Source organism: Astatotilapia calliptera, chromosome 23, assembly GCF_964374335.1.
Source record: "Astatotilapia calliptera chromosome 23, fAstCal68.1, whole genome shotgun sequence".
NCBI lineage: Eukaryota > Metazoa > Chordata > Actinopteri > Cichliformes > Cichlidae > Astatotilapia > Astatotilapia calliptera.
Window position 1 is genome coordinate 9,688,716 of NC_137443.1, and position 14,375 is coordinate 9,703,090.

At 41.1% G+C, this 14,375-nt stretch overlaps 2 protein-coding genes and 2 long non-coding RNA genes across 6 annotated transcripts in view; 2 read left to right on the plus strand and 2 right to left on the minus strand.

Annotated features, from left to right (window-relative positions):
- reps2 (RALBP1 associated Eps domain containing 2) overlaps window positions 1-7,755 on the plus strand; it is a 31,409-nt gene extending 23,654 nt beyond the window's left edge. For both annotated transcript variants that reach the window (XM_080297696.1, XM_026159109.2), the window contains 4 exons: window positions 259-345; window positions 435-568; window positions 1,765-1,870; window positions 6,378-7,755. In XM_080297696.1, the coding sequence (XP_080153822.1) occupies window positions 259-345; window positions 435-568; window positions 1,765-1,870; window positions 6,378-6,446 (396 nt within the window). In that variant the 3' untranslated portion in view covers window positions 6,447-7,755. The remainder of the gene's footprint in view (window positions 1-258; window positions 346-434; window positions 569-1,764; window positions 1,871-6,377) is intronic.
- A 2,497-nt stretch (window positions 7,756-10,252) lies between these two features.
- LOC145424408 (uncharacterized) lies at window positions 10,253-13,805 on the minus strand. Its single transcript, XR_013905485.1, has 3 exons — window positions 13,672-13,805; window positions 11,477-11,999; window positions 10,253-11,120 (listed from the first exon to the last, which is right to left on the minus strand). It is a non-coding gene; the product is annotated as an uncharacterized LOC145424408 (long non-coding RNA).
- LOC145424556 (uncharacterized) lies at window positions 12,368-12,862 on the minus strand. Its single transcript, XR_013905631.1, has 2 exons — window positions 12,658-12,862; window positions 12,368-12,581 (listed from the first exon to the last, which is right to left on the minus strand). It is a non-coding gene; the product is annotated as an uncharacterized LOC145424556 (long non-coding RNA).
- A 3-nt stretch (window positions 13,806-13,808) lies between the features above and the next one.
- The window catches only part of nhsa (Nance-Horan syndrome a (congenital cataracts and dental anomalies)), a 66,580-nt gene continuing 66,013 nt past the window's right edge, over window positions 13,809-14,375 (plus strand). The window contains exon 1 of one of the 2 annotated variants that reach the window (XM_026157586.2): window positions 13,809-14,147. In XM_026157586.2, coding sequence (XP_026013371.2) covers window positions 13,868-14,147 — 280 coding nt within the window. In that variant the 5' untranslated portion in view covers window positions 13,809-13,867. The remainder of the gene's footprint in view (window positions 14,148-14,375) is intronic. The other variant, XM_026157587.2, reaches the window with a different exon arrangement.

The following is a 14,375-nucleotide window of genomic DNA, read 5'->3' on the forward strand; positions in this document are numbered from 1 at the left end:
AAAGCAAAGTAATCCATCATGGCTGCCCCTGAGCAGGCCGTGTCTGGAGAGCCCTACATCGCAGTCCCTGCAGGGAAGGTGCTGATTTATACACGGTCAGGGCCAGCACATTTCTTTCTGCCTCTTTATAGCTCCTCTCTCAATTTAATTCACCTCATCATGGCATCAACACTCTTTTCTCCGTGGAGGAATAGATCTTTTATCATCTATCTTACATGACAAACGTCCAAGCCAAGTTTTTTGGTTTATTGCCTTTAGGAGGAGAGCAGTGTGAAACCTGAAGATCAGGGACCACACTCCAGATTTGGGCTCAGCACTGAGGACATGACGAATCCTTCACAACAGGTCAGGACTGCTCACTGAGCCACTCCTCTTGTGTAACAGTCAGTGTCTTTCTTACAATAATTCTATCTTTTCATCTGTTATGGTTTCAGGACATGACTGCCGCCTCTCACAATCAACCTCCACAGAAGCCAGTTCGCAGGAAATATCTCCCAGAGAGCCAAAACCTGGAGACTGTACCTCCGCCAGCGGTGCCATTTCCTCCTCCTGCTAAAACTCCTCAAAAGTTAGTCAAACATTTAACTTGTGACACTGATCACTTTGGCTAAAAATAGCCACCACTTTTAGCAGTGGTTAAAATGTAGCCAGGAACACTAACCTGTGTTAAATTTGGTGTAGTCATTGCTTTATATAAGAGAATAACTACATAAATCGCTGGTTGCAGTGATAAACTGACAGAATACTGTGAGGTTTTCTTAAATGTGTTAGCCTACAGCCTGCATGTCAAAGATGGACTTGGCCACTGTCACTCATTAATTTTGGATTCTGTATTTTGAAGCCTCAACTTAATCATTTATTTTAAGCCAGCAGTGACCGTTGATGCTTCTAGGTCTTAAAATGTGAAGCCAACATGGAAATGCCGTAAACCAGCTTTGCATTTAATGACCAACAGGTTTTAACCTTTATTCGTTAAACCATTAAAAAAAACCTTCAGAAGACACTCGCACAACAAACACATAGTGGAGAGATCCAGCTCAGTGGCTCAAATTAGATCAAGTGAGGCCTAGCAAAGGTCTGAAAGGTGTCAAAGCAGCAGCTAATAACTTTAAGTCCTACCAGAAGCAAAACAGGTAAATTATAAAAACAATAGAAACAAAAAACCCTTTTTCTGTCAGACTCTAAACATGTTCATTTCTGAGCATTGTAACACACAACTTGACTGTCAGGTGACTAACTTTTGGAGCCTCAAATTGGAGAAAATGCAGTTTTTGTTTCAAGCTTTAAAGGTCACTGCATGCAAAGTTCTTGTAAACTTTATGAGTAAAATATACCAATGTTTACAGCTTGTTGCTCTACCTCAAGTGGCCAGAAAAATGAGTTAATGCAGGTCAAAGAGCTTCTTAAAAGTACCTACATGCTCTTAAGTGATCGTAAAACCCACAAAACCCACCCAAAGAGGGGAATTCACCAGACATTAAGGCACACTCTAACTCACTATAATGACTCTACCATGTGTGCTTCTGTCTCCTTATTGACCAGACTGCTCATTGAAACTGTCAGTGCGATACACGGTGATCATCAATAACAGCGGAGGCCTCCTAGTTGCAGCGACCCCTGCAACTGGTCTTATTCTTCTGACGTGCAAAGTTCAAACCTCTGATAAGCTGGAAGAACTGGAGATTGTTATAGCCATGCCATGCTGTTTTATTCACCTTAAAATTCTATTTAATAGCAAATAAAAACTGTATGAAATTCTTTCAGACTGCTGCCCAGACAGAAGAGGGAGATCCAGCAGGCTATCCGTAAGAACAGGGAAACCAATGCTGTGCTGACACGCCTTAATAGCGAACTCCAGCAGCAACTTAAGGTTAGTTCATGTGGTATTTTTTGAGCTCATGACACTTTGTATATACCACTTGGGTTTTGCTGTAGCGGTGTGTGCCCATTTACAACTTTCTCACATTCCCTGCCCTCCACCTCCTTCAAGACTCTGGGAAATGGGAAAACCAGCCCTGCAGTGCTTAGAAAACACATATAAAGGGTGCCCGCTTGACACACAGAACTACAGTGTACCTTTAACTCTGACAGTTCAATTAAACAACAGAAGTACTAAACATTGCATTTCAGCTGCAACCACAAGAGCGTGGTAGTGTTCAAGTTAACTCGGTTTCAAAATCCCCTCAAACGTGTGTCAGAAGTTGAGTTCTGCTCTTTTGCTGCTGACAGCAAAACGCTCCTACCGATCCAACTCTGTGAAAAGCCTCAAGCTCAACTGTCTGCCCTCCTTTGCCCATCAGTCATAGCTGAACTAATGGCAAAGACTTGGCTGTTTGCATTGGTGATCTGCCCGTGGAACACACTCTCACTCACATTTGGAGCACATGCTGCATGCCTGTCATTCTCCTCATAAATGATCCAGGAGCGGAACCTTCACGCTACCATGCAGGGCTTTTATAGCTTTAATACAACAGAGGAAAAGGAATATAAAGGAGAAGAATGCTACCAACAAAGGACCTACTTTGTAACATCTTAAAATATCATGCAAAGAGGCTATTTTGTTCTCAGATTTCAAGGATTTATGTTTCCTTTCCCTTTGTGAAAGGTCATCTGGAATGATATTTATTCGTTCTAATTCTCCCACGTCCTCAAAGTATCTGTGGAATTCTGCAGAGAAAGGCATATGTGTCTTTATATAGACCTGAGCCTTATTGAAATACCAAACAGCCACTGGCATTCACAACTGTCTTCTTCAAAATATAGCCTGGGCCGGTCAGGCATCCAACTACAACAGGGTGTGTGCATGTGTGGGGACAGAAGGAAGGCTGGATGGAAAGGAAGACTTGACTTTTTACAAAGACAGTTCAAGAAAGTTTAAAGAAAAATATCCATAAATGAAGGGTGGATTAATATGTTGTCAGAATCACTGATTAAAAACACTTTTTTGAAAAGTCAGCAAATTTGGTTATGAGTCTTGCTGAGAAACATGGCTGATGAAAATAAAATATCATAGGAAACTTTTAATTGAAAATCTTCCTACATTTACTTTGTAATATTAGGTGAGAACCATTAGACCATTATCAGTTGATAGAGATGACTGAAGTCCTTATGTATAAAAATGACTGGAAACCATGACCACCAGGCATATATATGGACATAAAATATATTTTTACAGGACTCTGTGCAGTCCTGTGAAATACTGAGTACATCTTTCCATGAGGGTAAGTAGTAGCCAGGTGCTGCTAATCAGATACTCTTGATTAAATAATCATCACTAATCAAGTGTGAACAGCTTTGTAAACGCAGACATTTTAACAATTTGATGGTCTGGAGAATTTGGGTGTTTTACCACAATGCCGCAGTCGACATCTGAGTAAATTCACCACAAGCTCAGACTAAGCAATTCTCAGAGAAACTGCAAAACATGGCAGCACAGCTTAGGTTTGCAAAGGTGCATCTGAGCAAACCACAAAACTTCATGAACAACGTCCTTTAGACGGACAGAATGGACATGTCAGACCATAACACACAGCACTACGTTTAGAGAAAAGCAAAGACAGCACATCAGCATAAACACCTCATACCACCTGTCGAGCATGGTGGGGGATGCGTGCTGATTTGGGTTTGTTTTGCAGCCGCAGGACCTGAGCACTTTGCAGTCATTGAGACAACCATGAATTCCTCTGTATACCAAAATATTCTAGAAATAAATGGCTGTGTCCCCCACAGCTAAAGTTTGGCTAAAACTGGATCATGTAAAAGAACATTGAGCACATGCACTGCAGCAAAACTGCAACAGAATGGCTGAAAAAGAGAAGAATCATGCAGTTGCAATGGCCCAGACCTCAACCTGCCTGAAACGTCGTGCATAAACAAGTGCCTGCAAACCTGAATGAAATGAAGCAAAGCTGTAAAGATGAGTTTGCCAAAATTCTTCCACAGTGATGTAAGACACTGATAAAGTCATACAGAGATTACGTCAAGTTATTCCTGATAAAGGTGTTTTTACAAGCTGCCTAATCATGGCATGCATTTAGTTTTTCACAGAAATGCAGAGAGTCATGTGAAAACGTTCTTTTTCAAGACTGTAATTTATACTATAGTGGGACATATACATAAAAAACATGAGTCATTTTCGTTTTTAAATGACATAAAACAAAACGATAATAGGCACGTGAGCATAATAAAGTTAGAGGAACAGCTTCTTAACTCTGGAAATTTGTCCAACTGAGCAGCACTTGCATGCAACACAAAATCCAACCGGGGTTTTGATTTATCCCAGAGAAGGAAGTGCATAAATATTCCAACAAATCTGTTAATTCCGATGAAGTTTTCATCTGATACGGTTAAGAATGTTGATGTTCAGTGAAGATACGTTGGCAGGTGCAGGCCTATTCAAGTTTAGCCTGGATAGACATGATCCACCAGCAATGCTATTAGTCTGAATTTCCAGTTTAAATGTAGGTCTCATGCTCTGCATATACAGAAATCTTTTCCATTTGAGCACCAACCTCAAGCCAAAATATTAGCTTTTCATGCACTAGCAGTCTAATAAGTGCAATGCATTCAACTCGATATATCAGTGACCTTATGACCTTTATTCTAGTGCAGAGTGGGGAGACACCAAAAAGTAAGTGTCTAATATTAACTCTGTTTATTTTCCACGTTCACATCAGAACTGACCTCGTGACCTTTCCTCTGTTGCCACCTTCAGGGTAAATCTTAAGCTTTCGGGCCTACAGCTAGTACAGCACTGAGAGTGGGAGAATCCTATTATGCTCAGTTCACATTTTTGGGGGTGTAATGAACATTAGGGGCCACTTCGGGGGATTAATCTTTTTACATTGTTGAGTCTTGAGTCTACTGCTATACTCACATGGCAGTGTACGCTCTCCCTGGGGGCACTTATTGTGTTCACTCCTCTTTCTCCTGCTGTGCAGAGCTTTGTGCTCTCTTTTAGGGAGCGACAAGGTCAGGGCCTAAATTCCAGATATTAATGCTGTAAATATTCCACATTCACTCAGTCTCTTCCACTTGAGGTGGCAAACTGTAATATTTCCTTAGCTACACCCTTAGTCTTAAGATTAGTCAGGGAGTTTCCATCGTTCTGTCCAACACCTTCATATTGGGGGTGTAATGAATATTAGAGGCCACTTGAGGGGATTAATCGTGTTACACACACAACATAGCAAACAGGCAGTTAACTTAACTCTCCTGCTATACTCTTATTGCAGTATACCCTCTCCCTGGGGGCAAGTTATTATCGTCTCTCCCCCTCCATGCTGTGTAGAGCTTTGTGCTTTAATGTTGGGAGTGACAAGGTCAGATTCCAAATATTAATGCTGTACATACTCTCCACTCACATAATCAGTTCCATATTTTGTGCAGGGGTTCACAAGGTCTGGGAGAAGGCATGTGATTGGGCGCCACGCAGGAAAAACGCATACATCAAAGAAAATAATTCCATAATCAGTGATTTATTTTAAACACTAAGCTGCCCAAAGTTTTCACAGGAGTAACACACCGGAGAATCTGCACAGAGGTCTGACACAAGCTGTTAGCGGGCGCAGTTTGACACAATAATCCAGTAATAAAAGCAGGCTGCCGCGACAGCCTTTACTTTCCACCGTGCCCGTGATGAACGGAAAAGTCAGTAATCGGTCTGTCTGCAGTGTTTTGTGTTTCAAAGTGTAACTTTTAATCATTATTTGAAATCTTTGGGTTCAAAGAATGGTTGTTATTGTATGTTTCTGTTTTTGGGATATTAACACAAAATGTTTGCTTTAATACTGCTCTGATGTTTCTTAATGTGAACTGGGGTTCAGTCAAAGATCCTGTATTTCCCATTCATGCCCTCAGTTTTTTTTTCTCTTCTATTTAATAAAGGCTTGCAAAATTTTACCTCATACCATGAATAATTTCTAATTCACAGGCCCTCAAAATATGATGTGCACTGGAATTTTGCACCATTATATTTTTCTTCATATCCACATGAAGCTTTCAGGGTGAAAAACACATTTTTCTCAGTTTAAAACTGCAATCAACTGCATCGAAAGCCAGAAGCTACCATTCTACCGTTTGCCCGCAGGGAGCACATTAATAATCCTGATTTTAGTTAAGATTTCCTGCTTCGTTCTACAATTTGTAAAAGTCATCTTGTATCTCAAATCTTTGCAAGCTGTTCATTTTTTTCCAGCACTTTCATATTTTGTAGTAATTAACACTGTGATCTTTTGGGGCCGTTGGCCAGATTTCAACCTTGTTCTTGGCCGTCGTCACCACAGAAAACAAAGCAAATAATGTCATTACCGCCTGAGGTGCATCTCTTGTTCAGACTGCAGCGATCAGAGGTCATGTTTTCTTTTGCTTGGCTGCAGGTGGTTCATAAGGAGAGGGTCACCTTGGAGTCCCAGCTGGAGCTCCTACGGCCTCTGGCTTCGACATGACTGAGCCCGAAGTCTGATCGGAGTCACCTTCCCGTTCTGTCACAGGGGCGCGCATCGGTTTCTCTATTAAACACAAATGTTTAAGCCAAGACACAAGTGGTTGTTGTCTGACGATGGAAGCAAAGTGCATTTTTGACTCAACGGACAGGGATGTTACTTTTCTTGAATTATCAGCTCCAGCTCGAGTCCATGTGTTTGTTTGCATTATTGTTAAAGATGCTCTGCAGGACTAAACCGTGTGTTTTTAATCACTGTATAATATGCACATGTACAATGTTTTCTTTATGACTTTCTAACTTATTTGTGTTGTGATTCACTGTTAGGTTCTCTCATAAATCTTTTATGGTTTACAGGACGTGTTTGCACATCTATCCATGATTATGAAAAATCTTATTTTCTGTCCAGCCCATCTTCTCAGATTTCATGTTTTTCTACGCACCACATTTCATCTATATACACACACACACACACACACACACACACACACACACACACACACACACACACACACACACACACAATAAAACAAGCGATGGTGCTACAGATTGATTTCTCGTTCTTACGCTGTTTGCACTGGAAGGAAAAATAAAAGTGCACATTTCAAAGGATGGCAAAAAATAAAACATTGGATGTGGAATGAATCTGATTTAACAAAACATTTTGAGCGTCCACAAAAAATGTGTGTTTTGAGGACTGTATCCGTAGCACATGTGACGAATGTCGACACTGGATTTGTATGTAATATGAGCATTTTCATGTGAAGTTGCTACATGTTTGATGTAAGTGTTGCCTGACATCTTTATGTTTGTTATCATGCAGAGTTGGCCTTGATGAAAAAAAGATTTCACAATGTCAACAGTTATTCTTCATAATAATTGCGATTTCGTAAATTGCCTTTTCCTTAGTAAAAATCTACATCTGCTATTGGCGAGATTATTTTAAACTCAGAGTTTTTTCTAAACAGCCAATCTGCTGTTATAACAACTTTTATAATATTACAGGCTAAAAAAAAAAGCAAAACCCAAATCAGTATTAACAGCTAAAAAATGAAATAATAAGCACAATAATCATCTAATAGTCATGATAGATTTAAAGACTGGCTGAAAAAGCAGGCATGGTCATGTGTTTATTGCTTTTTTTCACACTACTGTTGGATCATGATTGTGATAATGAGATGGCAAGCCTGAAACTGCACGATTGTGTTAAACTTATGTGAGAATGTAAATGAATCTGAAACTGTGCACGACTGAGCTCTGGTCTTAAGACAACAATGGAACTAATCAATAAAGTCTATTTTTGTTGCTTGAAATGCTTTTATTACCACTGGTTTGCTGTATAAAGATGCCTCAACAGCTCCACTAAATTTGGATGTATAAACAGATGTCTGAGAAACCGTTATCACATGTTGGGTATGAGGGCAGGAGAGATCAAACGGGCAGCAGTCGAAACTTTCTGGCAGTCACAAAGCAGCCGAGCTTTTCTGTGACACAGACACAACAACCGAGGGTCACCCAGATCACTACTGATGGCTGTATTCCCAGACCTTCTGCTGCTGCCATCCCAAAATATCCTCTGACACACTTGGCTCTCATTAAAGACACACCACCCACAGATGGGCCGCTTTCTCAGTCATGTGCTGCACTCGCGTCTCTAATAGCTCCTCTGATTGTTATTATTATCATGCATCATCTGTTTTTTATTAGTTACAAATGTGTTATAGGAGCTGATGAGAATGCTGGCTCACTCATTTGGTCTGTTGGCTAATTGGCATGTTGGTCCAAACAAAATGTTTCATTAGCTAAGGCTATTCTTTATATTCGTGATCCACAGAGGAGGAGGAGTCGTGATCTTTGGGATTAACGTTCTTGGCAAATTTGACATAACATTAGGTACTAAATGCATATCCCCCCATGAGGGTAATTTGGAGTAACTTTGGTGATCTGCAGACCCTCTCTGTCCCACCTTCCTGTCTGTGTGGCAGCTTTTCTTGTAGGTACTAAGTGGAGGCATCACAGCCAACACCTGGGCCTGGTGTGCTGGTCCTCTTTCAAAGCACTCCACTGGAGCTTTGAAAGAGGCTCCAGTGGAGTGCATTTGGTTCATGGCATTCAGAACTTCTCATCTCACATATTCACCTACACTACTGAGCCCACTAATAATACTTTATGTGGTATTTTTCTTTGTTTGTTATGATTTTGAATTATGATCAAGTTCTTCTTATGATCAAGAAGTGTCACATTTTGGTAGTTTGCTAGAAATATAGACTGCCTATTTAGCCATATGTTTAGTAGCTAAATGACATTGCTAGAGAGGTGGTACTCAGTACTAGTAAATACAATGTTATAAATAAGCTGCTAAAAGGAAAATAATTTAATTGAAAGTTTTAGTTAAGTAAATGCATAAAGTATTAGAAAACATAAATATCAAAAATAAAGTCAACTAAAATCTTATCTACTGTATAGTTTTCCATTATTATTTATTTATTATCATGTGCTAGCATGTTAAACATAATCTATAAAGTACTTGCTCAACTTGTTATACAAAAAAAAGTATATTATTTACTTGAGATTGTAAATACTCTAAGTATCTCAAAGTGTTACTAAACAGTATTTGAGTAAATATAGTTACTTTCACTTTGAATATTTAAAAATTCTGGTTTTGGAGTAGTATGATTTTTTTTTTTTTTTAAGTCTGCAAAACATTCAACAGCTCCAGCTCAGTGACTGCATTTGCTGAGGAGACACCCAGCAGACAGCTGTTGGCTGCAGCTAACAGCTGTCCCAGGTGTCAGACAAAGTGGCTCCGCCTCCCTCATTTTAAGCCTCTAAAAAATTCAAATGGATAAGATATCGAAAAACTCTCGATGTTGTTGTTATGAAGAGGATTTAGCTATAGAGAAACAAACTATTTTTGTACTAGGGTGTAATTTTCACAGCAGCTAACATCAGAGTCTGTGGGGAATGGCTTGCCTTCAGAGTCTGCCTCAAGTGGCCGTTAGAAGAACTGCAGTTTTTGGCACTTGTCACGTGTCAGCCATGCTGTTTCCCATTTAGTACCTCACATTTTCTGGAACGTGCAAATCCTCAAGCAAGTTTGATCCCAGCTTTAGTCGCTCATTTCATCTCTAATTTCTCCTGTAAGTAGTTGATTATGACTTGTTTCCAATATGTGAAGTTTTCTCCAAGACTAAATTAAGCCTATCACCGAGACCAAGAAAAGACGGATACTCGCTGAATTCTTTTGCATGATTGAATTCCCAGGGCATTTTTAAGGAATAGAAAAGAGAAACCGATACTCAATCCAAGGAAAAAAGGCAGAAAGTTTTTGAGGCATCTGAGAAAATGAATGAGCCTGAGTAAATAAGTTCAGTCTGGGAAGCAGACGCAGGATGCCAGACGACAACAAGACGCTCGTAATTCCTCTGCGCCAAAACCAATATTTGGCACAATCCTGCATGTCGGTACCTGCTGCATCAACTTACAGTCACTCCATCCACACTATAGGTTTATTTCATCTTATACAACGGGAGAGGACTGTGTGCATTCATTAAGTCAGTTGGCTTAACAGAGTCATTCTCACTCAACTATAAATACTATTTAAAAATGTTTGGTTTGCATTTCAGGATGACAACTGAGCGTGATGAGGAAACTGTATGTCAGCCATGTGCCTCTAAGTATAAGCCTGCTCTTATAATAACCGTCTCCCACTTAAACAGCAGCTGCCTGATTATTCTGCACGTGCTTATTAGTATTAATGATTCTTACAGATGGATTGATATTTTGTGTTCTCAGACACAACACAGAGAATTAACCGGGCCTCCATTTTTATCTCCATATAAATGAATGACATAAAAATGACACTAAAAGCCAAATAAAGGCATATCAAGACATAGATAGTGTGCTTTGACAGAGGACCTAAGTGAGATACCACAGCTCCGATGGCTGATACTTTAAAAATATCAAAAAGGAACAGAAAACATAAAGAATAACAAAAGGCTGAGGAGGAGATAGGACTGGATGTATACAGAGGTCTGACTGAGAAACAAGAAACAAGACGCAGGAGGATTCAATCAGGAAATCAGAGGTGGGAAAAATAGAGCAACAGAAGACACCAAAATAAAACAGGAAGCGTGCCTGTGAAATGCATCTAATATTCAAAGCTGTCTCATTTCCAAACATGCATCAGGAAGAGAGCAGGGCCTTGCTGTATGCACCACCTTTTTTATATGCTGAAGTTCAACACATCTTCACAAAAGATACGCCAAGGTTGTAAAAATATTATAACTCACTCCACCTGTTAGCGCTTTTTAATGTTGTGATCTGTGGACGTGGAGAGCACGTTTTTCTCAGTTCACGGTAAGTAAACTGTGTCCATATCACCCCTGCTCACTTCAAGTTAAAGCTGACTCTTCTCACAACAAAGATTACCAGCTTTTGTCTGTTCAAGTTCGGCCTTTTGTTCCAGCACCATTACTCAAAGATGACGACATACGGAGCTTCTCTCGTCCCGCCTTTGTCCACGGCTGGGCTTTGCAAAGGTTGCACTTCTGGTGTGGACATTAGCTAGGCCACAGGAAAGGCTTTGGAGCTGTCGATTCTGGCCCCGTCAGCTGGTGGGATTTAACTAAACACTCATTCAGCAAATGTGAATGAAGCTCGGCTAAGGCTGTCAGGTCTGCAAACAGAGTTAAAAGTGAAGATTAACCTACACAGGGGTATGACAACGTGAAAGCTGAATTATTGTTGTTTTACTGCGCAAGAGTGAATGAAGGAAATGTGCTGGATATCCCTATAGCAAATAAACTAAATCAAGTCTTCTTTTTTTTCAACAGACTTCCTGAAGCTTAAGTTAGATTTAAGAGATTTTAATACTCTGGATTTACTTTAAGACTAGAACTAAAGAAAAAAAAACAACATGACTTACTTTGTGTTAATATGTTTGTGTTGTTTGAGCTTCTTGTGAAACATTGAAACAAATGCATCATTTTTAGCACTCGGATACACAGCCCATCCCACCTTCTGTTTCGTTACCTGCATGCTGATCAGGCTGGTATTGTATTCCAGCTCCAGTGTGTTGGACTGCAGTTGGCAGCAGTACAAATTGTTGGGTGAGATCTGCTGCTGGCTGCAGGGCCACATCAACCAGGACATGCAGCAGGTGGAGAACTGAGCAGAGCGAGGAGAAAGCTGCAGTCCAAGACATCTGCCTTGTCAGAGACGTAGCTGAATGGCATAGAGGACTGCACATCAGCCACTTTGGAGCTCAAATGCAGTCTCAAGAACTCAAAAGCTAAAAAACATAATGGTTGGCATGAATGCGCTGAATGTCCCCAACATCTAGTTAGCAAACACCCTCTCTATGACACGTAATACATGTGATGTGTTTATAACTTGAATATTGCCAAAGCTTTTATTAAACCCTAACCGTAGATACCGCTGCTGAATATTGTATGGTAAACTAAAATCAAAATAAAAACAATGACACGAAGTGTCTCCTTCTCTCCTTTATGTGTGTCCTTCTCTCCTCTGATGCTTTGCAGGTGGAGGCAGGTTCCTAAAGCCAGAAAAAAAAACAAGGAGGAGGTCAGACATCAGGACTTTGTCTCAAAATAATTCTCGAAAGAAATTCAGAAGTTTCTTAACTAATCTTAAGAAAATGATAACTAACATTTTTGTTTTCAGTTAATCTCAGTAGCTGCTGAGGTGCACATGTGTGAGACCTTTGACATTTTAATATATTACCCCAATAATGAAATCCCTTCTTTGTCTCCCAGTTTAGCATATATCTTCCTTTAAAGCAAGCAACTGTTTGCGCGATGTTTTTTCCAAACACATTTAAAGACACTTCGTTAACCTTCTTAACTTAGTTTTCTCTCTTTCCTTCTGTCACGGGAGTGGAACGGACTCAGGCGCAGACTGAGGTAGCACAGTTCAACGACACTTTATTAATCACACTGGTGCACTATATACACGTGAAGGGGGGGGAAACACCAGGGTCCCGGGGATCACTTGGCTGGGGAGACACACTTCTTCGCACTCGCTCTGCTCCTCGTCCAAACAGTCTCCACACAAGCAGCTCAGCTCACTCTCCTACTCACGGGGTCCAGGGGTCACAAAAGGGCTGATCCAGGTAAACCTGTTTACACAGACGAGGGTAAGTCGAAGGCAAACACGGGAACAGTAGAATCGCAAGGAAGCCAGGCAATACTAACGAGAGTTACTCAATATTCTAGCGACGAACAGCTCAGAGCCCCAGCCTTAAGAGCCAGAGAACTGCAATCCGCTCGAGATCAGCTGCAGGTGCGTGGGCCAAGGGCAGGAGCCCAATCAGAGCTCCGCCCAGGCAGACAGGTAGGAGAGACAGAGTGAGAGAAAAACAACAAACTCTTGTGGCCACACTGGGCTGGCCGGGGAGGCACAGGGACCATGACACCTTCCTCTTTTTTTATTTGACTGCATTTTCCTTTTGTCTTATTAACAGCTTATGGGCCATCTGTTAAGGACTTTTAACTGCAAATAACCTGTATGGATTTAATTTGAGCAAGTAGTGGCACTTTTGTAAAAACATTTTACTAACCACAGGTTTTATCAGATTTAGATGCAAAGCAGATGCACATTTTCCTCAGTAATACTTTGTATTTTTCATATATGTTTGCCTGTTTGCTTGTCTTTTCCCTGCTTTTAATATATTTTGTATGCCTGTGAGGACCTTTGAACCATTACAGATGATACTGGGCTATACAAATAACATTCCCTGAAAGTAATGCATCATGCCCCAGAGCCTCACTGCATTACAGTCCAGTTAATGTTACCCAGTCACTGATTTCTGTGTTTTTCTTTACGTAAACAAAGACATGAGGTTCATGCTATAGCATAAACTGGTGCAGGAAATCCACCAGACTGCAGGGAGTTAAGTGTTCCTGTTCACTGTGCATCCCCAAAACGCAAAGAAAACCAACATCCATGCTTTTTCTAAAAAAGAACAACTTTAGAAGAATAATAAGAATAATTTAAAAATATGGCCTTTTAATTAATTGCTCTTTTAATATTCTGTAGTGTTCGTTCTGCTATGCCTCCAATGCATCTGAAGCGTTTGCTGTGGAGTGTTTACGGGGTTGAAGCAGGCGGAGTCCGGATCCACTCATCCCCGGAACTCCACTCCGGGACTTCCCACATGCTTCTTTTTAAAAACCACCTCTTTTACTTCGTAACAGTGAAAAACACACCAGCATTAGGGCAGCAGATGACCCGGCGCAGCGGCGAGGAGCACAACAGTCCTCTCTAACAAATGAAAGGATGGGGGGCACCAGCGGCAGCAGCAGCTGAGTTCAGTCAAACTGGATCGGGGGCCGAGGGGGCACAGCAACTTTCTTCTCACTCCTGGGTGACTTTTCTTGGATTTATTTCCCGCTCCACAACAATATGCCATTTGCCAAAAGAATAGTGGAACCCCAGTTACTGTGCAGGTATCAAGTCCCAAACGAGGAGGGTCTGGTTTTCGAGGATCTGGTCTCCATCAGTAATGTGGCTCTATCTCGGACCTTGCGGCAGCTGTCGGACCTGGCCAAACATGCCTACTCCATATTCCAGGAGCTGGAAAACGAGCTCACAACCACCAACCAGCGGGTCCGGGGGCTCCAGGGCAGGATCGGCCAACTTCAACAGACCTGCTCCGAGCTGGACCCCAAACAGGAGGCAGTGCGTGAGTACCGACCCGCTCTGAGTATCTGCTTATACCCGAGCTGCCTGCGAGCGCGCGGCTCTGGGAGACAGCTGCACGAGGAGGCACCGTTTTTATTTTCCATCAGTGACGTTTATTCCAAAAAATGACGCAGATTTAAATAAAAGTTGTGTTATTGCTGCTACAGTAGCTCAAAACCAGCCCAAGCTGTAACAAAGTGGCTCAAAGGTCATTTAATAACTTTATTTT